We start from the raw sequence: 27,779 nt of genomic DNA, 5'->3' as shown, positions 1-27,779 counted from the left end.
TGGCACGACAGCTTGTTAATTTAACTTTCCGACGATCAAACAAGAGTCACGGGATGCAAAAATACGTTCTTGGTGGCGTCTTGATCAAGTCGTGATTGATCGTACCACCATCGCAGTGTCGTCGTATCAGCACCGTAGCGATGTCTTGGCTTGCTGTAGGTGTTGTGGCCACTACGAATGAATACGAATGAACAAGACGGCGTCACGACATACCACGACAGCGTTACGACTCTCTTCCGATGCTGCTGCGCTGGACCACGATTATTTTCACAGTTATCACATTTATTTCAATGTTTCACGTATCTTCACTTTTTCAATCTGATTACCCCCCACCATCCTGCTCCCCCGAGCGTCACAAGAAGGTCCCCGTTGTTGCTTATTACCCCCTTCTGGTACTACGGTAGAGCAAAATGTTTTTGAACATTCCTAAAAATTGTGCTCCTTCACGGCGGCATCTGGTTCCCCTACGGTGCGCTACGGTGGACCGCGATTGACCACGAACATGTGTACGCCGCCGTTGCTCTAGTGATTAATTGAAAAATCGTGTTCTACCATAGCATCATCGTGTATATGGGAAAAGGGTATTAGCCACTGACAACAAATCACGCTGACTTCCAATCATATTTATTAACATGTGATGTGATATGGCCATCGAAAGACGGTTCGTTTCGAGATGTGACGAAAATTTCAGACATGTGTCTTCACGCTTTCCGCTGGGGTACACCGATGACATTGCCTGACCTCAATGACTCCTGGCACAACTGCACAAGCTCCAGGCTCTGAAGGCACTCCTCCGCCGACACTCCGCACTCCTCTCGCCCTGCAGCATCGACATCATTAGTGAGTAAGTGAGTTTTGTTTTAACGCCGGTTCCGACAGTACTCAAGTTATATCACGGCGTGTCGGCTTAATGTGGGAGAAAAGCCCGAAGTGATGCACGCCTCAGACTTTTACCACTTTGATGAAACCAACGAGCTCGTGTATAGTGCTGACAAACCTAGAAACATAATTGGAGCGAACTAGGATTCGAACCCACAATCATGTTTCTGGCATGCCTAAGGGACGGAACTCTTGGTCTTGCACAGCGACTTTCAGACGACTGGGCCAGCGAAACACTCACCGTGAACAACCTTGATGAAGTGCTGTACAATCCTTGTATAGCTGGAGCGCCACCTCTCAATGAAAGACTCCAGCAAGTCGTCTTCCAAACTGCCATTTGCATCCCAGACTTCCACTTCCGACTTCCTGTAGTTTTTGGACACTGCCATCTTCTTTGAACCGAGAACCTGATACAAAGACACACATAGAAATAGATTTGTTCATACACAGATACACAGATATTCACTCTCCTTGTATCAAAACACGAGTTGTGTTCTTTTTCAGCTTAGCCTTTCCTTACATGTCTAGAAGCTTCTCTTACCCGTGAAGATCCGGGGTAGAATATGTCTTCAGCAACCCATGCTTGCCGTAAAAGGCGACTATGCTTGTCGTAAGAGGCGACCTACGGGATGGGGTGGTCAGACTCGCTGACGTGCTTGATGCTCGTCATCGTATCCCAATTGCGTGGATCGATGCTCATGACATCAATCACTGGATTGTCTCGTCCAGACTCGAGTATTTACAGACTGCCGTCATAGAACTGGAATCTTGCTGAGTACGAACGAATAGCAGCTACTCAAAAACATTTCCCACTTGAACTTCTCAATTTTCTCATTTTCACCCTAACTGTTCAATAGGTCCACTGTTTTAGGAACTTTTCTTTAAGGTCCCTATCAATTCATATTCTTGGAAGGGGGATTGGGATTCTGTTAAAAGTTTGTGACAGTAAATACTAAGAACAATCATTTTGCTTCAGATTCATCACACAATGATACCCGGAACCTGGAATTGACTGTACCCAGAACAAGGTATTTACTTAACCCGCAATCTGGTATAAACTCAACCGGAACCTGGTATTTACTTAACCCAGAACCTGGTATTTACTGCACCCAGAACGTGGTATTTACTACTCAGAACCTGGTATGAACCCTACCCAGAACCTGGTATGAACCCTACCCAGAACCTGGTATTTACTGCACCCAAAACCTGGTATGAAGCTTACCGAGAACTTGGTATTTAGTGCACCCAGAATCTGGTATTAACTGCGCCCAGAACCTGGTATGACCCCTACCAAGAACCTGGTATTAACCGTACCCAGAACCTGGTATTTACTGCACTGAGAACCTGGTATTTACTGCACCCAGAACCTGGTATGACCCCCACCCAGAACCTGGTATTAACCGTACCCAGAACCTTGTATTTAGTGCACTGAGAACCTGGTATTTACTGCACCCAGAACATGGTATTTACTGCACCCAGAACCTGGAATGAACCTTAGCCAAAACCTGGTATTTACTGCACCCAAAACCTGGTATTAACCTTTACCCAGAACCTGGTATGAACCTTACCCAGACCTTGGTATTTACTTCACCAAGAACCTGGTATTAACCTTACCCTGAACCTGGTATTTACTTTACCCAGAACCTGGAATGAACCTTACCCAGTACCTGGTATTTACTGCACCCAAAACCTGGTATTAACCTTCACACAGAACCTGGTGTTTACTTTACCCGGAACCTGGTATTAACCTTACCCAGAACCTGATATTTACTGCACCCAGAACCTGGTATTAACCTTACCCAGTACCTGGTATTTACTGCACCCAAAACCTGGTATTAACCTTTACACAGAACCTGGAATGAACCTTTACGCAGAACTTGGTATTTACTTTACCCAGAGCCTGGTATTTACTTTACCGAGAGCCTGGTATTTACTTTACCCAGAACCTGATGTGAACCTTACCAAGAACCTGATATTTACTGCCCGCAGAACCTGGTATTAACCTTACCCAGAACCTTGTATTAACTGTACCCAGAACCTGGTATTAACCTTTACCTAGATGCTTTGAAAAACCTTACCCAGAACCTGGTATTTACTTTACCCGGAGCCTGTTATTAACCTTACCCATAACCTGGTATTTACTTTACCCGGAGCCTGGTATTTACTGCACACAGAACCTTGTATTAACTGTACCCAGAACCTGGTATTAACCTTTACCTAGATGCTTGTACAAACCTTACTCAGAACCTGTTATGAACCTTACCCAGTACCTTGTATTTACTGCACCCAAAACCTGGTATTAACCTTTATGCAGAACCTGGAATGAACCTTTACGCAGAACCTGGAATGAACCTTTACGCAGAACCTGGTATTTACTTCACCCTGAACCTGGTATTTACTTTACCCAGAACCTGGAATCAACCTTACCCAGAACCTGATATTTACTGCACCCAGAACCTGGAATCAACCTTACCCAGAACCTGATATTTACTGCACCCAGAACCTGGTATTAACCTTACCCAGAACCTGGTGTTTACTTTACCCGGAACCTAGTATTAACCTTACCCAGAACCTGGTATTTACTTTACCCGGAGCCTGGTATTTACTGCACACAGAACCTTGTATTAACTGAACCCAGAACCTGGTATTAACCTTTGCCTAGATGCTTGTACAGACCTTACCCAGAACCTGGTATTAGCCTTTACCCGGAGCCTGGTATTAACCTTACCCAGAACCTGGTATTTACTTTACCCGGAACCTGGAATGAACCTTACCCAGAACCTGGTGTGAACCTTGCCCAGAACCTAGTATTTACTGCACAAAGAACCTGGTATTAACTGTACCCAAAACCTTGTATGAACCCTACCCAGAACCTGGTATTAACCTTTACCCAGAACCTGGTATTAACTGTACCCAGAACCTGGTGTGAACCTTACCCAGAACCTGGCATTTACTGCTCGCAGAACCTGGTATTAACCTTACCCAGAACCTTGTATTAACTGTACCCAGAACCTGGTATTAACCTTTACCTAGATGCTTGGAAAAACCTTACCCAGAACCTGGTATTTACTTTACCCGGAGCCTGGTATTAACCTTACCCAGAACCTGGTATTTACTTTACCCGGAGCCTGGTATTTACTGCACACAGAACCTTGTATTAACTGTACCCAGAACCTGGTATTAACCTTTACGCAGAACCTGGAATGAACCTTTACGCAGAACCTGGAATGAACCTTTACGCAGAACCTGGTATATTCCTTCACCTTGAACCTGGTATTTACTTTACCCAGAACCTGGAATGAACCTTACCCAGAACCTGATATTTACTGCACCCAGAACCTGGAATGAACCTTACCCAGAACCTGATATTTACTGCACCCAGAACCTGGTATAAACCTTACCAGAACCTGGTGTTTACTTTACCCGGAACCTAGTATTAACCTTACCCAGAACCTGGTATTTACTTTACCCGGAGCCTGGTATTTACTGCACACAGAACCTTGTATTAACTGAACCCAGAACCTGGTATTAACCTTTGCCTAGATGCTTGTACAAACCTTACCCAGAACCTGGTATTAGCCTTTACCCGGAGCCTGGTATTAACCTTACCCAGAACCTGGTATTTACTTTACCCGGAACCTGGAATGAACCTTACCCAGAACCTGGTGTGAACCTTGCCCAGAACCTGGTATTGACTGCACAAAGAACCTGGTATTAACTGTACCCAAAACCTGGTATGAACCCTACCCAGAACCTGGTATTAACCTTTACCCAGAACCTGGTATTAACTGTACCCAGAACCTGGTGTGAACCTTACCCAGAACCTGACATTTACTGCTCGCAGAACCTGGTATTAACCTTACCCAGAACCTTGTATTAACTGTACCCAGAACCTGGTATTAACCTTTACCTAGATGCTTGGAAAAACCTTACCCAGAACCTGGTATTTACTTTACCCGGAGCCTGGTATTAACCTTACCCAGAACCTGGTATTTACTTTACCCGGAGCCTGGTATTTACTGCACACAGAACCTTGTATTAACTGTACCCAGAACCTGGTATTAACCTTTACGCAGAACCTGCAATGAACCTTTACGCAGAACCTGGAATGAACTTACCCAGAACCTGGTGTGAACCTTGCCCAGAACCTGGTATTTACTGCACAAAGAACCTGGTATTCACTGTACCCAAAACCTGGTATGAACCCTACCCAAAACCTGGTATTAACCTTTACCCAGAACCTGGTATTTACTGCACAAAGAACCTGGTATTAACTGCACCCAGAACCTGGTAGTAGCTTTATTGGAACCTGTTATTTAATGTACCCAGAACCTGGTATGAGCCTTACCCAGAACCTGGTAGTAGCTTTATTGGAACCTGTTATTTAATGTACCCAGAACCTGGTATGAGCCTTACCCAGAACCTGGTAGTAGCTTTATTGGAACCTGTTATTTAATGTACCCAGAACCTGGTATTTACTTTACCCGGAGCCTGGTATTTACTGCACACAGAACCTTGTATTAACTGTACCCAGAACCTGGTATTAACCTTACCCAGAACCTGATATTTACTGCACCCAGAACCTGGTATTAACCTTACCCAGTACCTGGTATTTACTGCACCCAAAACCCGGTATTAACCTTTACACAGAACCTGGAATGAACCTTTACGCAGAACTTGGTATTTACTTTACCCAGAGCCTGGTATTTACTTTACCCAGAGCCTGGTATTTACTTTACCCAGAACCTGGTTTGAACCTTACCCAGAACCTGATATTTACTGCCCGCAGAACCTGGTATTAACCTTACCCAGAACCTTGTATTAACTGTACACAGAATCTGGTATTAACCTTTACCTAGATGCTTGGAAAAACCTTACCCAGAACCTGGTATTTACTTTACCCGGAGCCTGGTATTAACCTTACGAAGAACCTGGTATTTACTTTACCCGGAGCTTGGTATTTACTGCACACAGAACCTTGTATTAACTGTACCCAGAACCTGGTATTAACCTTTACCTAGATGCTTGTACAAACCTTACTCAGAACCTGTTATGAACCTTACCCAGTACCTTATATTTACTGCACCCAAAACCTGGTATTAACCTTTATGCAGAACCTGGGTATGAACCTTTACGCAGAACCTGGAATGAACCTTTACGCAGAACCTGGTATTTACTTCACCCTGAACCTGGTATTTACTTTACCCAGAACCTGGAATGAACCTTACCCAGAACCTGATATTTACTGCACCCAGAACCTGGAATCAACCTTACCCAGAACCTGATATTTACTGCACCCAGAAACTGGTATTAACCTTACCAGAACCTGGTGTTTACTTTACAAGGAACCTGGTATTAACCTTACCCAGAACCTGGTATTTACTTTACCCGGAGCCTGGTATTTACTGCACACAGAACCTTGTATTAACTGAACCCAGAACCTGGTATTAACCTTTACCTAGATGCTTGTACAAACCTTACCCAGAACCTGGTATTAGCCTTTACCCGGAGCCTGGTATTAACCTTACCCAGAACCTGGTATTTACTTTACCCGGAACCTGGAATGAACCTTACCCAGAACCTGGTGTGAACCTTGCCCAGAACCTGGTATTTACTGCACAAAGAACCTGGTATTAACTGTACCCAAAACCTGGTATGAACCCTACCCAAAACCTGGTATTTACCTTTACCCAGAACCTGGTATTTACTGCACAAAGAACCTGGTATTAACTGCACCCAGAACCTGGTAGTAGCTTTATTGGAACCTGTTATTTAATGTACCCAGAACCTGGTATGAGCCTTACCCAGAACCTGGTAGTAGCTTTATTGGAACCTGTTATTTAATGTACCCAGAACCTGGTATGAGCCTTACCCAGAACCTGGTAGTAGCTTTATTGGAACCTGTTATTTAATGTACCCAGAACCCGGTATTTACTTTACCCGGAGCCTGGTATTTACTGCACACAGAACCTTGTATTAACTGTACCCAGAACCTGGTATGAACCTTACCCAGAACCTGGTAGTAGCTTTATTGGAACTTGTTATTTAATGTACCCAGAACCTGGTATGAGCCTTACCCAGAACCTGGTAGTAGCTTTATTGGAACCTGTTATTTAATGTTCCTATAACCTTGTATTTACTGCACCTGGAAGTGTTGATCGTATCCATAAGGGACTTCCCTACCCGCCGTCAGGTTAGCTAACACCCCGCTCGGGAAGGTGAGTACGATGTTTGCGATGTCGTGGTCGTCACACGCCTGGTAGTCCTCAGCGTACGCCGAGGTGTTGCTGCCACATACATACACGGTCTGCGGACGCTCCCCAACAAACCAACACACATAGTCCAGCATGTGGATAACACTGTCCACCAAAATACCCCCTGTGTACAAACAGAACATATCATAACTGTTCGCAAATAGACCTCATGTGAACAAATAGAATATGTCGTAACTATTCACAAATATACCCACTTTGTGCAAACAGAATGTGTAGTAACTATTCACAAATATACCCACTTTGTGTAAATAGAATATGTAGTAACTATTCACAAATATACCCACTTTGTGCAAATAGAATATGTAGTAACTATTCACAAATATACCCACTTTGTGCAAATAGAATATGTAGTAACTATTCACAAATATACCCACTTTGTGCAAATAGAATATGTAGTACCTATTCACAAATATAGCCACTTTGTGCAAATAGAATATGTAGTAACTATTCACAAATATACCCCTATGTGCAAATAGATTGTCTAGTAACTATTCACAAATATACCCACTTTGTGCAAATAGAATATGTAGTAACTATTCACAAATATACCCACTTTGTGCAAATAGAATATGTCGTAACTATTCACAAATATACCCCTATGTGCAAATAGAATGTGTAGTAACTATTCACAAATATACCCACTTTGCGCAAATAGAATATGTAGTAACTATTCACAAATATACCCACTTTGTGCAAATAGAATATGTAGTAACTATTCAAAAATATACCCACTTTGTGCAAATAGAATATGTGGTAACTATTCACAAATATACCCACTTTGTGCAAATAGAATATGTCGTAACTATTCCCAAATTACCCCCTATGTGCAAATAGAATATGTAGTAACTGTTCACAAATTACCCCCTATGTGCAAATAGAATATGTGGTAACTGTTCACAAATAACCCCCGTTGTGCGAATAGAATATGTGGTAACTATTCACAAATTACCCCCTATGTGCAAATAGAATATGTCGTAACTATTCACAAATATACCCACTTTGTGCAAATAGAAGATGTGGTAACTGTTCACAAATTACCCCCTATGTGCAAATAGAATATGTGGTAACTATTCACAAATATACCAACTTTGTGCAAATAGAATATGTCGTAACTATTCACAAATATACCCCCATGCGCAAATAGAATATGTGGTAACTATTCACAAATATACCCACTTTGTGCAAATAGAATATGTGGTAACTATTCACAAATATACCCCCTATGTGCAAATAGAATATGTAGTAACTATTCACAAATATACCCCCATGCGCAAATAGAATATGTGGTAACTATTCACAAATGTACCCACTTTGTGCAAATAGAATATGTGGTAACTATTCACAAATATACCCACTTTGTGCAAATAGAATATATCGAAACTGTTCACAAACTGCCATTTTGATTTCATTTTAGTTCCTTTTAACTATACTACTCAAAGTGTGCTAAGGACTTCGTTGTCATGTACCACGTTGTCATGTGCAACATAATGCAAACAAACAACGCGTGGCCAAGAGTCAGTCACATCACCCGTTAAAATGAGAGTATCTGACCAAAACTGAAACGTCAACAATCACGAAATTAAGAAAATCATTGTAAAAAAAACAACTCTCAGTTGCGCATACGTGATCCACCTGATGCGATCACAGCGTGGCACCGTCGTCGAATGCTCCCAATGAGAGTCTGGATGATCGCCAAGGGGAGATTATTCCACTCTCCAGTAAGAGTGAGTGAGTGAGTTAAGATTTAACGTCACATCGGCAGTATTACAGCCATATCGTGACGAGAAGTACATTAATAATAGTATTACATAGATTTAGACTAAGTAAAAAGCTGTCAACGACGGACAGTACAAGAACTAGAATATCACAGATTCGATTTAAAACTAGTTGAGAAATATATTAAAGCCATAAGTATCAGTGAACAACACAATATAAAAATGGGCTAGAGATCGTCAGTCGCTGAACTCTCCAGTAAGAACATTGCCGAGTTCGCGGAGATTACTTTTTACAAATAGTTGCGGGTATGAGTGATGGTTAAATTAAATTTAACAACAGTTCTTTCAATGTTCAAACTCGTTATACTTTGACTCATCAGTTTATGTGGTTTAAATATTACCTTGAGAATCTCTCACACACATTAACTATACTGTATGTAGTGTATATCACATAGAGTGTGTTGCCGATCGTCATTGTAATACATGTGTGTAAAATCCTCACCAATATTGCAGAATACAATGAATGGTATAAATCACTGCGCATGTACTATTTACTTTTGTACCATTTAGATATTCAAAATAGTGAACGTTGAAAGTTGTAAGCGCAATGGGTCTTGGTTATGTTCATGCTCGTTCGTAGTTTGAATAAATGTGCATGTTTTGTTGTTCTCAATGTGTTCGTACTCGACTGTGTTTTGAATAACCGTGTATGTGAGGTGAGGTGAGGTGAGGTGAAATGGGGTTTAACGTCGCGTCCAAGATCATTGCACTTATATAGCGACGTGCATGCACATGTGTGTGTGTGTGGCTGCTTGTACTAGTCCGGACTGATGCCGATTAATAGTGCTAGCCCACTGAGATACCATGCCGCAGTTTAACATGAATACCCCACTCAGACACAGCATACTGACTCCGAGCCGACAAGGCCTTGTTTTAGCCCCTTAATGCCGAGCGCCAGACAGGGTAACACCAAGTACCATCTTTTAACGTCTTTTGGAATGACGCGGCCGGGGATCGAACCCCGTAACTTCCGTTCTCCGGGCGGACGCTCTACCTCTAGGCCACGAAGGCGGCCAACCGTGTACATAAATAGCTACTTGAGTGTGCTCGTCAGTATGTTGAACAACTCATGAACTATGTCGTATTCAAGCTTATTGTAAGTTGAATGGTAACGTGCACGGGGATGCACACATAGGATTATGCTCACAAAGGAACCCACTCGTCCAATGGTCGATGACCAGATTGGGGAGAGACGAATACGTACATACACCCGAAACACAAGAGAAAAAACGTTTGGTGTCACCCTGGACAAGTGCCTCTGTTCAACCAGCAGGGAATGGGTACCCGACATGTGAGGTGGATGTAAAACCTTCTACCGCCCGTAGGTTGTATACTCCCCAGGGAGTTGAGAATGAGAGCTGGGGTCCACTGGTCGGGGAACAAATAAAACCGCATTTGAGCAGATGCTAGTACCTGGACACTTGCGGTTTTATGTAATAGTAATAAAACAAAATTGGCACAAACACAGTATCTTAAGCGACATGATGAAGTGGCTCGATCATTTTATTACCGTCTTCGCCATGCTTGTGGTTTTGACACAGAGGTCCACCCACGCTACGACCCGGAATCTGTAGAGGGCGTCATGGAAAATGATAAATACACAATTCTTTGGTATAGGCCCATATACAGCCTCATACGTAACCAGGCCAACAAACCTGATCTTGTCCTTTTTGATAAATTCAATGAAATCATTCACATCATTGAATTATCTGTCCCTTTTGACACTAATGTGATTGACAAGATTGAGGAAAAACATGGCAAATATGCGGATGTCGCTTTCGAAGTACCAAGTTGTCCGACTCCCCATTGTTCTCGGTGCCTTAGGTTTGGTACCTCCCAATCCGTTGACTGACACTGGGAGAGTATCCGAGTCTGCTACCAGGAATACAGCCCTTCTGACAATCTGGGAAATGCAGAAGGCTGCAGTGTTGGGGAGTCTTCACATTCTCCGATGAGTTCAGGGTTGGTTCGGCAGCGCTTGCTGGGAGAAGTCCCATTCGCAGGCTGGGCTTCGTGTAGAAGGGGCAAACAGTGAGGTACACCATTATTGAATGCCATGTGAGTATTCACCACTACGTTTCATTACATGATCTTGAATATTGATATACAGTGACATACAACATTACTGTCACCGTGTATACTAATTCATCACTATCCAGCTGTATATTTTATTACATTATGTTTAATATTATGGATATTCAGTGACCTACCCTTAAAAGATGGTACTTGTTGTTACCCTGTCTGGCGCTCGACATTAAGGGGCTAAAACAAGGACTGGTCGGCTCGGAGTCAGTATACTGTGTCTGAGTGGGGTATTCATGTTAAACTGCGGCATGGTATCTCAGTGAGCTAGCACTATAAATCGGCATCAGTCCGGACTAGTACAAGCAGCCACACACACACATACACGTGCATGCACGTCGCTATATAAGTGCAATAATCTTGGACGCGACGTAAAACCCAATTTCACCTCACCTCACCTCAGTGACCTACAACAGTGTTGTCTCTCTCAGTAGTATAGGTAATAGGGGTTCTGGCTCACTTCCACTGGAGCCGGATTTATATACCTATACTGCCACTACAGGTGGCATTTTTTATGCCAAAATGATTATGCGATTCAACGATAGTCATGAGATTAAGTTAAATTGACTCTAGCTCACCACCACCTGATATAAATTTCTCTATTATTTTACAAGTAGGCCAGATTATATACTCTTCTTGGTAATTGATGATCGTATTTGTTTGGTTTACTGATATAATATATACCTTGTGGTAATTCTTTCAATTTGATAATTTTGTCTATGAACATAAATGTTTTGTGTTCTTTATTTGTTGGTTTGACATTACTGATATAATAATTTTGTCCATGAACATAAATGTTGTAATTCTCCATTATTATATATTTATGTAAGCATTTGTCTAAATGTGATCTAACGATAGTAAGCAATCTATTTTTAATCTCCAACCAGTTCTTTGGTTTTGGCACGGAATAATTGACGCACTTGTTGCCTCCCCTATTCTATGAACTTTTTTTTCTCGTCTTCGCTAATACCACTGGTCTTACGAGAATTTGATCGAATGTCCTGCTTCATTACGTTGTATTTGGTGAGTTCTGACAACACTAAACGAAACTCCTCCTCGGATATCTTACAATCAGCCATTGCTGTTGAAATTTGATCCTCAATGCTGTTCAACTTTGCTTCGGCGAGTATCCGAATCTTATCGTGTTTTAATGCTTTCTTTTGCCACCTACGAGAAATGCATTTTATCGTTATTCCTGCCAGTCCCGAGACTCCAGCCGCTATTTCCATGCCGAGCACGATAGGCGCGGCAATTATAGTTGATAATAAACTAACACCTGCTACACCGAGTCCCATGCCAGCTGCTACAAGCGCGGTGTCAACTCCGTTCAGAGCATTCACGGCTCTGCGATACTTTTTATACAATCCAAGTCTCAACTCCCTATCCTTCTCTATTCCAAGTTTATGACCAGTTCCACCAGGCACTGCATCAGCCTCTCGGTTCCCTGCTGGAGCTGGTCTCTTGGGCACCTAATGCCATTTTCCAGTTCTTTAGACACGCTTATGGCTAGGTGCTGCTGCACCAGAGTCGAGTTGTGCCAGTTTTGCCATGTCTGCAGCCTTCGTGTAGCGGCCTTCGACACGCACGCGCTTGAGTCGCTTACCAGGAAGGCCTATTGTCAGTGTTTGGAAAGCGCAGATAAGGGTGTTCATTCAAAATTGTTATCGTTCACAGGCTTTCTACATGCCATCTTCTAATATAAACAAGCAAAGCGAATATTTAGAAAGCGCTACAAACAATGTGAACGAAAGCTTAAAGATAATATACAAGTTATCAGTCTATCAGTGAAACTATGAGACTACCAAGACTCGGTGTATGGAAGAAAACTTTTCTCCTCCGACTGATTCTCTTTCCTACAACTTTTCCTGTATCAAAACTACTCAGGAAGATAATGGATACAATATACTAGTATGGTATTGTTATTTAACACTGTTATTACAAACGAATATATTCCAAAGATATATAATGTCTGTCAAATCCCCCCTGTATACAAAGGTCATGGAAAATGTAAATGTGACCCTTCATCCGCTGGGGTGTAACTAACTCCCGTCTTAAGTAACTTATTGAAATATGTCCACGTGAAAGAATAGAAAAGTGGACTAATGACAATGTCACATTTCCCTGTGCTTTTCAGTGTGGATTAAGAAAAGGCGCTGGCGCTCCGATAGCAGTCCTTACCGTAATGAAATATTTTGCCTACTATAACGAGAGAGACTTACCCGTATACTTCGCTTTCCTCGATAATGAGAAATCATTCTACCGGGTATAGCTTGACTGTCTCTTTTACATTTTGTATAAATTTGAAATTACTGGAACACTATGGAGAGTTCTGCGTTTATCATACAACTCAATGGTATCATGTGATAGGTGAGCTGGCTTAAAGTCTGATGTATTTCATGTCAAACAAGGCGTTGGCCAGGGTCGAGTCATATCTGTATGACTCTTTACGCTCTATATTTTTGGTTGGTTGGTTTGTTGTTTAACGCCGCACTCAGCAATATTCCAGCTATATGACGGCGGTCTGTAAATAATCGAGTTTGGACCAGACAATCCAGTGATTAATATCATGAGCATCGATCCTTGCAATTGGGATCGATGACATGCATCAACCAAGTCAGCGAACCTGACCACCCGATCCCGTTAGTCGCCTCTTATGACAAGCAAAGTCGCCTTTTACAGCAAGCATGGGTTGCTGAAGACCTATTCTACCCTCGATCTTCACGGGTCGTTTACGCTCTATATTAATTACTTATTGTATCAACTGGACAACATCCTTGCACCACTCGTGTAGCCATTTGTACAACGTTTCATCTTAAAGATGATAATGCACGTGCTCATCGTGCCGGTGTTGTGACCCAATTTCTCCAACAGCAAAACATCCATGTCATGCCATGGCCAGTACTGACTTTTCCCCATTGAACACGTCTGGGACGTCATTTGCAGACGTGTACGTCACAGTCAAAATCCACTACAACTCTCAATGAACACGGTGTTGCTCTCACTGAGGAGATGTCCGTTTGGGGTTTTATCCACAAGGGTTTTAGTCTGTACCCCGAGTGAATATCCGAAACAGTGACTTTCTATAATATACCAGTGTGTGGTGTATTCTTTAATGCATAAGATACATGATCTTATATGTATTGATAGTGATATGATGACTTTGAATAGGCTGACTACCCTTGAAGATCCGGGGTAGAATTTATCTTCAGCAACCCATGCTTGCAGTAGAAGACCTGTCGCCAGAGGAGACTAACGGGATCGGGTGGTCAGGCTCGCTGACTTGGTTGAAGCATGCCATCGTATCCCTATTGTGTAGATCGCTGCTCATGTCAGTCACAGGATTATCTAGTCCAGATTCGATGGTTAATGCTGTAATATTGCTGAGTGTGGCGTTAAACAACAAACAAATAAACGACGTGGCTAACTGGTACATGCACAGTGACATGTAATACGTACCTGATGTTTTGACGTAGCTGAGCGGGACATGTTTGTCCAGGCTGTATATATTGACGCTGCGGAGACGGCCCAGCTCACCACCTTCCTTCATCTTGTAGATGCGGGTGAGGTCCGGGTCAAACCGCCTTACGAGAAAGATACGGTCAGCGTCATGGTCAGGATCAGTTGATAGACATGTCTGTTTAGCATCGTCTATATACGTCTATTTACCTCTATGGAGGAACGATGTGAAAGTGACAAAAACATTGATGAAAGGAGTTTTTAGTTAGGGTGCCTGCATACCTCTTATCCTCTCTCCTCTCTCTCTTCCTCTCTCCCTGTTTCTCTTCCTCTCTCTCACTCTTCCTCTCTTTCTTTCCCTGTCTCTCTATCTCTCATTCTTCACCTCTCTTTCTCTCATTCCCTCTCTCTTCATCTTTCTCTATCTCCTTTTCTCTCTTCCTCTCGAGCCCTCTATTCCTCCCTCTCTCTCCTTCTCTCTCTCTCTTCCCGTCTCTTTTTCTCCCTCTCTTCCTCACTATGTTCCCCTTTCTCTCCCTCTTCCTCTAACTCCCTCTCTTTCTTCCCCTGTCTCTTCCTCTCTGTCGAGGGGGCACGGGTAGCCCAGTCGTCCAAGGCGCCGGGATTGTGGGTTCGAATCCCGGTTCGCCCCGATTATGTTTCTAGGTTTGTCAGCACCATACCCGTGCTCGTGGGTTTCACAGAAGTGGTACACATCTGAGACCTGCATCACTTCGGGCTTTCCTCCCACATTAAGCTGACACGCCGTGATATGACTGGAAAACTGTTAAAAGCGGCGTTAAACCCAACTCACTCACTCACTCACTCACTCCTCTCTGTCGCGCTAACGACTCACCTGTTGAAGGCACATAGGAGCCTCTTGCCGCTCTTCTCAGCAATATCATAGCATGACCGAACACCGCGGTTGGTCAGTGCAAGCGGCTTCTCGCAGAACACGTGCTTCCCTGCAGCGCAACAGGACACTCACGGTGCTTCATTATCCGAATATATTTACACATTTAAATTGCTGACAGATGCAGATTTTAAGCATGATCGCGATATAATGTATTTTTTTATGTGACCGGTACTTGTTGGGATAAAAGATCAGACCTCATGTCTGAGTTGTTTTTTTATGGCGCTTTTTAACATATTCCAGCAATACCACTGCTGGCGACACCAGAAATGCGCTTCACACATTGTGCCTATGTGAGGAAGCGAACGCCTTAATCACTAGGCTACCACACTACTCCTCCGCAACATGGCATAAATATTAAGGAAAGCTGCATTTAACCCGTTTGATGAACACATACCTGCTTGGAGAGCCTTTTTCGTTGTTTCTTCGTGAAATGCAGACGGCGAACATATAAATACAGCATGTATTCTGAGAGACAAAAACAAATTCGTTTTTTACATGAAATGTAAACAATCCGTACCAGGGTTTTACCGGACGCAAAGAATTGTATCCTGTACGTATAAAAATTAACAAAATGGACAGAAATATTAGACCCTGCGAGTCCCAGCGGATGCTGTGGAGTATGGAGTCGGAATGATGAAATCCAAGCATGTACTTAAGGTCTCTGTTATCTTTATGTTCCGATGGCATATACTGTTCATGTTTAGACAGACTATGTCAAATGTTTTCACTCAAGTACTATTTTCAGACTCAAACAAGGAAATCTCCACATATAATACGTATTAAGCACCGCCGTACTTGTAAATGGACCCGTGAAGATCCGGGGTAGAATAGGTCTTCAGCAACCCATGCTTGCCGTAAAAGGTGACTCTGCTTGTCGTAAAAGGCGACTAACGGGATCGGGTGGTCAGGCTCGCTGACTTGGTTGATGCATGTCATCGATCCCAATTGCAAGGATCGATGCTCATGATATTAATCACTGGATTGTCTGGTCCAGACTCGATTATTTACAGACCGCCGTCATATAGCTGGAATATTGCTGAGTGCGGCGTTAAACAACAAACCAACCAACCAAAAATATAGAGCGTAAACAGTCATGCAGATATGACTCGACCCTGGCCAACGCCTTGTTTGACATGAAATACATCAGACTTTAAGCCAGCTCACCTATCACATGATACCATTGATACCATACTGATTTCTGGTTAGTATAATGGACTCGCTGGGACTCCCTTTGCAATGTCTGGGACTCATACAATGTCCTACTCTGAGTCATCGGGACTCACATATATATATACTGCCGGGTATACACTTGAAAATTGGATTTGATAAACAAAATTGAAAATGTTATCAAAACGTTACAAGGCTGAAAGCACTCGCCGAAACACCGCAAACTTAAGGTCCAGGGACCCGTTCCACAAAGCGATCTTAGGCTAAGTTGATTTGAACACACTAAGTATGCGATCTTAATTTTTTGTTACGATCAGCCGCCCGTTCCACAAAGCAAACTTAACTAAGAGAGTTGTAAGTTAAGATGAAAATGCTAAGTTGCTCCGGACCAACTTAGGATCGCTAAAATCGATCTTAAATATTGTACCATAACAACAAAGATGGCGACTTTTATTATGATGTGCAAGGAAATGCGTCGTCTGCTAAACATGATCAAGGGAGGCCACTCTAAGGGAAACTTTTGTATCTTCATGGCTGAAGATTCCGATCTTTGTTAAGATCGGCTACTTAAGAACTTGTAAAGTTACAATCGCCCTAAGATCGCTTTGTGGAACGATTGTAAACTTTAGCTAAGACAATTTTAAAATCGACGTAAGTCTCTAAGATTGATTGTAGTTACGATCGCTTTGTGGAACGGGGCCAAGAGCACAACTGTTGTGCCCTTATCGAATACATCACCATCGAGTAACCATTTCTTGTGCGTTTCACTCTAGGCCGCTATCAAACATGGGTGTATACTTTCTTTTGCCCGACAGTTTAGATAAAGGTAAATGTTTTTTGTGAACAATGTTAATACCTTTCCTGTATCACATAAAGAATATTTCTTACAAGTATGTGCACACAGTATATGCATAAACGTCTACGTGGTCATAGACCAGTTTCCTGGGTGATGTATTTCCCAATCTTCTGCGTGAATCTCTGCTCATCCTATCAACCACTAGTTTCCCCGGTCCAGCTTCGATTATTCACAAACCGCCGTGATATAGCAATGATATTGCTGACTGGTATAAAACAACATTCACTCATATTTCACAAGAAGCAATGAGGAATAATCTTACCGGGGGTCATCGAAGACGATGTCTGCCTCCTCTGTGCTTAACACTGTTGTGTCCGCTAAACGATGCTTCCTGACCAGCTGACGCAGTTCCCCCTGTGACGGCATGACGTCCACGAGGTAGAGGATACAGACATCCTCTTGGTCCACCAGGCTCCGTAGATGTACCCGACCAATACGGCCCAGGCCAAACAGGGCCACATTGACAATTTCACCATGGTGATTCTCCTGAAGCGATACCGGTAGAAACGTCAACGCCAGAGAATAATAATTAGTCTCAATTTTCTGCCGAAACAGATTCCATTAAGTGTAGAGGGCAAAATAGACAACATGTCTGTTCTGTATTCAAGCTACAAAAATGTTTTTGTAGATTGGAGGTGAATTGAGGATGAAATGGGTTTAACATTACATTTCAAGCCTCCTTCACTCATGTAACGACGTGCATTCACGTGTGTGTGTGTGTGTGTGTGTGTGTGTGTGTGTGTGTGTGTGTGTGTGTGTGTGTGGTTAATGCTGATCAGTCCTTGTTTTATGGCCTTAATGCAGGGAAGCAACAAATTTTTAACCTTTTTTATGTGGTACGGCCAGGGAATCGAACCACTGATCCTCTGTTTCTCAGGACAGACGCTTTATCCTCTAGACCAGGGATGCGGTTGGTAGAGTAGGGCACAGGTCTCTTATGTTTCAGGCATAAACAATATCAGCAGTGCTCAGGTCTCTTATGTTTCAGTCATAAACAATATCAGTAGACCACAGGTCTCTTATGTTTCAGTCATAAACAATATCAGTAGGCCACAGGTCTCTTATGTTTCAGTCATAAACAATATCAGTAGGGCACAGGTCTCTTATGTTTCAGTCATAAACAATATCAGTAGGGTACAGGTCTCATATGTTTCAATCATAAACAATATCAGTAGACCACAGGTCTCTTATTTTTCAGTCATAAACAATATCAGTAGGGCACAGGTCTCTTATGTTTCAGTCATAAACAAGATCAGTAGACCACAGGCCTCTTATGTTTCAGTCATAAACAATATCAGTAGACCACAGGTCTCTTATGTTTCAGTCATAAACAATATCAGTAGACCACAGGCCTCTTATGTTTCAGTCATAAACAATATCAGTAGGGCAAGGTCTCATATGTTTCAATCATAAACAACATAAGTAAAGTACAGCATATACAATGTGTATGTATTTAATCATAAAAACGATACTGGTTTAGTGGATCATTTCTTTCTATGTATTCCATCTCAAAACAATACATACTGATCAGGCTTTTGCGTCTACTGCATTCGGTAATAAAATACTACCGATGGAGTACAGCATGTTTGCAAACGTAAGAAAGCAACAGCTGAATGGGGTATAGGCATAGGTATTGAATCCCAACACCTAGAAATTATTTAAGAATTGACCTTCACTTTGTGTGAGTTTATTGAAGTATGAACCTTCATAGAGTGAGGGCCAAACTGTATGAACGTCGGAGCTCACTCAAAGTGAAGGTCAGTTCTTATAATTTTTATTTTAAAGTGTTACGGTACACATACCCCTTATTGCAACAATCTATCAACATTGTTTTACGTTCATACGAGGACACGGCCGACATCTAGCGACTTCCTGTTTACATATCCATCCACCTTTCAAAAGTAGTTCCATTAAAATAGATTCAATAAATAAACAGAACACTATTTTTGTCTTTAAGAAAGTTTAATTCATAAACTGCAGTCAACAAAACTTAAAGAACATTTTTTTAACAAACATTGGTGAAACTGTAAAGCAGTTTGGCGGTGAAATCGTGCACTAATACAGTGTAGCAAGTTCAGTTATGAATAAATCATCGTTCATTCAGACGTCTTGTTGCTTGATGTTCCTCCCGAGTTAGGTGCGGGTCGTACATGTACCTGAGCATGATGTACAGTCTTACAAATACACTACATGGTCATTACATCTTTTTTATCTGATGTGATTTTATCTTAAGAAGTTATATGTTTTGTTTTATTGTGGATGCTGAATGCCTTTATACCTCAATGTCATACAGTGTTTCTTCACTAATTTGGGGGAATCTCCCATCACTCTCAGTGGGCGTGTCGTCCACGGGTTCTTCTTTAACTTGCGTAATGGGGACTGCAGATGTGGTCTCATTTTCTTGACCCATTGACAATAATATGGTATCGAGATCATCACTATCGATCCAGTGTACGTCGAATGAACCGTAGTCAAACTTTGGTGCCATGACGTCTAGCAGACGATAACACAAAACAAAACAAATTTATCCATGTATTATGTTTATATTTCAAACACGACAGAACACTTTTCTTACCGATGGTTAAGAAAAACAGTTTTGTAATTAAATTACACAGAATAATGTTTACATGACGTGAGCAAGATATAAATAGAATACACGGAAGGAAAAGAAATTTCCATGAAGGGTTTTCCCAGGAATGTATTCGAAAGTCGTCCCGGCCTGGAGTGACGCCTCGCGCTGAACGTCAAATTGTGTCGTCATGTGACCAGCTTCTCGTCCAATGGAAAAGCCGTATATCGTGTAAACTTCAAATTTAAAAAAATAATTCATATCTCAGTTTCGCCCATGCTACATATTCAATCACAAAGCAATTCGAGCTGAATACAACTATCTCAGTCTCGAACCTCTCACAAATTAATGTCAGCAATCATCCATATTTGTACGGAGACCTGTGAATAATTGAATCTTGCCAAGACGTTGATGTTTGAAACACCATCCCACGCCGTCGGGGTACGATGAAACGCAGTCAGTCGAGCAGCCGAGTCTGACCCCCCGATCCTCTTCTCTTGGCCCGTATACGACAGGTTTGTTTGCCGCGCTCAGCAATATTCCAGCTATATGGCGGCGGCCTGTAAATAATCGAGTCTGGACCAGACAAACCCCTGATTGCCATCGTGTGCATCGATCCTTGCAATTGGGCTACGATGACATGCATCAAGCATCCGATCCCGTTAGTCGTCTCTTACTACAAGCATTGTCGCCTTTTACGGTAAGCATGGGTTGCTGAAGTGAATGAGGGAGAGTGAGTTCGGTTTAACGCCGCTTTTAACAGTACAGTAAACTACGGTTATAACGAACTCAAATGGACCACTTATTTTAGTTCGTTATAACCGTAGTTCGTTATAAGCATATATACAGCATATATACAACAAATGGCCGGGACTGAAAAATAAGTTCGTTATATCAGTCAGTTCGTTATAAGCGTGTTCGTTATAACCGTAGTTTACTAAATTATAGTTGTACCGCGTATTGCACCACGTAGTGTACCGCGTATTGTACCACGTACTGCACCACGCATTGCTCGTGCCCACCGTGCACACACACACACACGCACGCACGCACGCACGCACGTGCATGCACGTCGCTATATTAGTGCAATAATCTTGGACGCGATGTTAAACCCCATTTCACCTCACCTCATATTTTGAAAACACCCCCTGTCGTCTTTCTTGGTTGTTTGCACACTTTACATCACAAACGTGTTCTGTTGATGTTCATGTTACACCCAGTCCTTTTTCTTATTCACCAATAAACATCACTCGATACCCCTCTGTAATTATCTGATATTTTCGAATATCCCCTACATTCTGGGGGAGTATATTTACACGGCTATGTCGAAGCTGTTAAAACCTGTATATTCAAATTCCAGTCAGCAAATCGAAAGTCACACATGCATAACAATATAGCCTCCACTACATATGAAACCTGCACAAACTTTGAATATTATGAACTGAATTCCATTAAGTATTTTCTATGCGCTAGTTTTTCAGAAAAGAATATAAGTGTTAATAAATTTACTGCAGCTACAATGCATATGTCAATACGCACACATGAATGCCTTATAATACCTTATAACGTGAATCGCCTTTAATATGGGTGTATATATTTATGAGCACATAATTGATTTTTGTGATTTTATCTTTAGAGTGAGTGAGTGAGTGAGTTAGTTGTCTTTCACATTTCTTTTAGACATATTCCAAAATTATATCACACTTTAGGAATATGCATTTTACAAGATCTCAATATCAGCTGTGAAAGTTTCATCATATCCTGGGCAGCTACCTTCGAACTTATATTTGCTACGTCACCAAAATCAACACAAGGGATCAAAACACTATTCATAGTAAGTCGGGAAAGGGTACACTGAGCTGAATGAGTGAGTGGATGAATATGGCTTTAACGACCCTTTTACCAGCATTATATTAGCAGGTGATACCAAAAATATTATACTCATGTTGGGAATCGAACCCGGACCTTCGGTGTAACGCGAGAAGCCCAGTGCCCCTTTCTTAGAAATCGTATAACGTAATCACTCAAGGCGAGTGGATAGATGTTGTGTTCCATCACAGACCGAGAGAATTGCGGTTAACTAAAAATAATAATTTAATGCTCTTATACAACGCCATATTTTTGTAGACGGATTATTTCGTGTGTTAGTTTTGTGTTTTATCTTTCCTCATTAAGCTTATATATATTTTGTAACAGGCTATAGTTAAGTATTTATTGGCCTAATCTTCCCTTCAATACCTGACAGTGACGACAGTGACGAAGAATAAGGCACCCTCTGCAACCAAAATGTATCCATACACTTGCATATTCCTTTAAACATGACAGAAGAACACCGATGCTTAATCCTGCAAAATAAAGCTGACCAAGCTCGGTTTTGTTACACTTTTATGTCTGCATTAGTAACAAGGACAACGCTGCGGTCTGTACCAAAATACAGACTGAAGTCCTTCGGTGCTCGATCCTTCGTCCGTGCAGGTTCCTAATTATGGAACCCCAAAATGCACTTAGTATCACTGTCTTTAAATCAGTCCTCAATATCAACTCAACTGAATCATATAGGAATAGAATCCGTTGCCCTGAGGCTTTTGTGAAATTTGTGGTCATAGCGACCCACAAACACATTACAAGTCGAATGCCTGATATAAATTTGTCCATACAAGCCCTGGTTACTGTCTGCCCCCTCTATATGTCCGCTATATGTGAATATTTGTACTATCGTACCATCCCCTCTCTGTGATATATGTTAAGCTGTGATGCGCATTGAGCATGTCCGTCAGCGATGTGGAATTTCGCACTATGTAACTTTTTAATGGTAGAAAACGCTGTGTGAGGACATGCCTACTGAATGCACATCACACCCTTCACGTAACAAATAAAGTAGGATTTGGGCATCAACGAATGAAATTCGACACCTGGCTATGTATATTTATTATGCAAATTGTTTCAGAAAGATCCATGATGATTATATATATTGTTACAAATATAACATGCTGACTGCCCACGTGAATAAAGAAATAGCCTTATTGTCATTCATATAATAGATAGGAACCATCCACACATACACATACACAACCAATACACTACACACGCTACCATCTCAATCCAACTGTCGCCTAAACACTAAAGTACAAATCTAAATATTTAGGTACTAATGTCCCATTCTCCAAAATATGTTCAGATACCACAGATACTACTTATGTCCCATTCTCCAAAATATGTTCAAATACCACAGATACTCTACCAGATCACCTGTATGTTCAAATACCACAGATACTCTAACAGATCACCTGTATGTTTAAATACCACATTTACTCTAACAGATCACTTATATGTTCAAATACCACACATACTCTACCAGATCACTTATATGTTCAAATACCACATATACTCTACCAGATCACATATATGTTCAAATACCACATATACTCTACCAGATCACCTATATGTTCAAATACCACATATACTCTTACAGATCACATATATGTTGAAATACCACACATACTCGAACAGATCACCTATATGTTCAAATACCAGAGATACTCTTACAGATCACCTATATGTTCAAATACCACATATACTCTACCAGATCACCAATATGTTCAAATACCACGTATACTCTAACAGATCACCTATATATTCAGATACCACATTTACTCTAACAGATCACCTATATCTTCAAATACCACAAATGCTCTACCAGATCACCTATATGTTCAAATACCACAGATACTCTAACAGATCACCTATATGTTCAAATACCACATATACTCTAACAGGTCACCTATATGTTCAAATACCACAGTTACTCTAACATATCATCTATATGTTCAAATACCATATATACTCTAACAGATCACATGTATGTTCAAATACCACATATACTCTAACAGATCACCTATATGTTCAAAAACCACATAAACTCTAACAGATCACCTATATGTTCAAATACCACATATACCCTAACAGATCACCTATATGTTCAAATACCACATATACTCTAACAGATCACCTATATGTTCAGATACCACAGATACTCTAACAGATCACCTATATGTTCAAATACCACAGATACTCTAACAGATCACCTATATGTTCAAATACCACAGATACTCTAACAGATCACCTATATGTTCAAATACCACAGATACTCGAACAGATCACCTATATGTTCAAATACCACAGATACTCGAACAGATCACCTATATGTTCAAATACCACAGATACGCTAACAGATCACCTATGCAACATAAGCGAGGACATGGTATTACGTGCGTGTTCAGACATATTTCTATCATACATTTATATGATACAGATTCTCTGAGACGCCCACTAACACAGGCGAGAGCGCACGAGTACAGACATATCTTATATCTCTATACATGCCACGGACCCTCTGACAAGTCCACAATCTAACACATGCGAGGATTCACGCTACAGACAATGATTCTACATTTATATGTCACGGACTCTCCGACAGGTCCAACATCTAACAATAGCGAGGACAAACGTGTATACTCACGGCCGACATGGCGCCTCGTATCCTTCCAATAAATGAGTATAACTTGGCAGCCGGAGAGCGTGTGCGACCTGTTAATCAAGAGATAAACAGATGCAAATGACAAGTTGTAACACGTGTTTCCTCCTCGGACTACTTACATGTTATAATGTAACCAGTAAAGCAGGGACAATTTATTGACAACAACTTCTTTATCTCCTGTAAAGTCGATGCTTCGGCATAAATCCTTATGCCTTATTCCGCCAATGCCTATCAAACAAGTCAGTTTGCAATTGGTTATCCGATAACCAACGCATGAAGAAATTAAATTTATTATAGATCCCATCCCGCGTGACGTATCGCCTCATACGCAACAGCAATGATTGTGGCAAATGCAAAATACTATCTGTTACAGAATGCACGTCCTCTGAATAAGAGCAGGGCCCCGTTCCTCAAAGCGATCTTAGCGCTAAGATGACCGTAAGCCTATGTTAAAGTATGGGACTTACGATCACCTTAGCGCTAAGATCGCTTTGAGGAACGGGGCCCTGGTAGGTAGAAGCAGGATGATCTCCCACTCTCCCCTCACTTATTCATAAGCACCACTCAGAGACATGCCTTTGCGTGTGTTTGTGCCGGGTGCCACCGTTGAGGCAGGATACACTCACTTTTTCGCGATCACCTTGTATCATTACTATTTAATAGTGTTTTATAAACACCTACCCATGATAAAGTTGGAATCGTAAGGTCGAGGGGTTTTGTCGCGTTATTTCACACTTATCACTATTGAAGTAAGTAAGTGGGTAGGTGCCATGCGGGTATATGTGCCGATTCCTTTCTGATAAAGGACATTTCATACCAAAATTATGCCGTGTTAGTTTGTTTGATTGTTTATGTGTTTGTTTGTTGTTTAACGCCTCACTCAGCGTTATTGTTTACTCCACCTATATCTCTGTAAATAATCGAGTCAGAATCAAACAGTCAGTGATTCACATCATAAGCATCGATGTACGCAATTGGTATACAATGGCATGCATCACCCAAGTAAGCGAGATTGACCACCCTATCCCGTTAGTCGCCTCTTACGGCAAGTATACTCGTGTCCAAGGGTAGATTTCGGCCCTCGGATGGTAGCTCAGGGTGATGACGGAAGACAAAACTCAGGGGTGAAGTTTAGACGACAGCAGCCATATTTATTGTTGATGGTTGAAATGAGTCGAAAAGGTACATGTTGATAATAACGTGACAGAACGCACACCGGGACCTAGTGGCCAATGTTCCCGGGTGGGAGCACCGTTCTGTCACTTACCTTCTGCAGAGACCATATATCTATTATATGGTCTCTGCCTTCTGGCTGTCTCTCTCCCTGACTGACCATGTCAGTCGCGTTTTGTAGAGCGAGGAATTACGTAACGTGTGGCAAGGTCATTGTCCCACGTGTATGTATATACGTAAGATCCGGCGACGTTAGGAGGTGTTAATTGAAATTTATAGATAGCGCTGGAGATAAAGGGTCCTGCCCGGAGGGGCTTATGATAAGAGGGGATACGCCGAATGTTTGCTGAATATATTAAACAGACAAAGGGCATAGAATTTCGGTGCACTTGGAAACATATTGAACCAGTTAGGTATTTAGATAAATGAAATGTTAAATAAAAGTATTGAAATGGTTTGCACAATTATAGATAAAAATATTGAAATGGTTTCGACTATAACACTCGCATGGGTTGCTGAAGACCAATTCTTACCCATATCGTCACGGGTCAGGATAATCCCTTAATTTTGATTATAACACATATAACGTTCATATAATTATTATGCTCTGAATTTGATTATATAAATACTAATTCTGTAGTTACTTTTGATCCAATGGCGCCATTGTGCTGTATGCCCACATTAAGCTGACACGCCGTGATATAACTGGAATACTGTTAAAAGCGGCGTTTAACCCAACTCACTCACTACTGAACATACATATGCAGAGTTACGTCCCTTGGGCACGATAGGAATCTATGTTTCTAGGTTTGTCAGCACCATTCCCGTGCTCATTGGTTTCACCAAAGTGGTAAACATCTGAGACCTGCAGCACTTCGGGCTTTCCTTCCACATTAAGCTGACACGCTGTCATTTTACTGGAACACTGTTCAAAAAGGCTTTTTACCCTACTCACACACTGACTATTTAAATGCATCCATGCATGCACAAACGCAGTCATCTGCTGCCTCTGCATAATGTTATATAATACGAGAATGTACTGACGTTAATGGTGAATTTCGATCAATGTTATCTGAGATATTCAAATGAATGTCAAGGCGAACTTCCGTTACAATCAATGAAAATATGAAACGATTTTTAGCTTAGGGCAGGAATATACGGCAGGACATTATACAGGGTATATATGACAGGACATATATGGCAGGGATATGCGGCAGGATATTAGACAGGGTATATATGACAGGACATATAGGGCAGGGATATACGGCAGGACATTATACAGGATATATATGACAGGAGATGTAGGGCAGGGATATACGGCAGGATATTATACAGGGTATATATGGCAGACCATATAGGGCAGGGATATACGGCAGGACATTATACAGGGTATATATGACAGGACATATAGGGCAGGGATATACGGCAGGAGATTATACAGGGTATATATGACTGAATACATAGGGCAGGGATATACGGCAGGACATTATACAGCGTATATATGACAGGAGATATAGGGCAGGGATATACGGCAGGATATTATACAGGGTATATATGACAGGAGATATAGGGCAGGGATATACGGCAGGATATTATACAGGGTATATATGACAGGACATATAGAGCTGGGATATACGGCAGGATATTATACAGGGTATATATGACAGGACATATAGGGCAGGGATATACGGCAGGACATTATACAGCGTATATTTGACAGGACATATAGGATACAATATATACGACAGTTCATATATGACACGGTATACAAAGCAGGATATATGGGACTGGGCATATACGACAGGACATGAAAGCAATGTAACCTCTGCTCATACATAGCTAGGAAATAGGGATACTTACGGGTGTTTGCTAAAGGTGAGCGTATCCGGAGGACTGGGCATATTACGGCATATAGCGGCATATGTTTACATGTTCTGTCGGTGCACACCAACCGCCAAATACATGTACAACCAAACTATACAATGATTGCCAGTGTAAACAATCTGCAGTGACCTTGGTATCTGTACCCAGAGATAACCAACTGGGGACTGACGCTACCGCTCACACAGCGAGCAGTCTCGTCTCGCCGGCAGA

At 41.7% G+C, this 27,779-nt stretch overlaps 1 protein-coding gene across 1 annotated transcript; it reads right to left on the bottom strand.

Annotated features, from left to right (window-relative positions):
• Positions 1-607: 607 nt before the first annotated feature.
• LOC124142680 (uncharacterized oxidoreductase YrbE-like) lies at positions 608-27,779 on the bottom strand. Its single transcript, XM_048390384.1, has 9 exons — positions 27,546-27,779; positions 24,495-24,562; positions 17,669-17,892; positions 15,778-15,848; positions 15,324-15,432; positions 14,468-14,592; positions 7,025-7,257; positions 1,121-1,286; positions 608-820 (listed from the first exon to the last, which is right to left on the bottom strand). The coding sequence occupies exons 1-9, from the start codon at positions 27,604-27,606 to the stop codon at positions 702-704; spliced, it is 1,176 nt and encodes a 391-aa protein (XP_048246341.1). The 5' UTR covers positions 27,607-27,779; the 3' UTR covers positions 608-701.

The sequence above is a fragment of the Haliotis rufescens genome, unplaced genomic scaffold (assembly GCF_023055435.1).
Source record: "Haliotis rufescens isolate VD_foot unplaced genomic scaffold, xgHalRufe1.0.p SCAF_10, whole genome shotgun sequence".
NCBI classification, from domain to species: domain Eukaryota; kingdom Metazoa; phylum Mollusca; class Gastropoda; order Lepetellida; family Haliotidae; genus Haliotis; species Haliotis rufescens.
The sequence above is the reverse complement of the archived record's forward strand: the minus strand, read 5'-3'. Positions and strand labels throughout refer to the sequence as shown.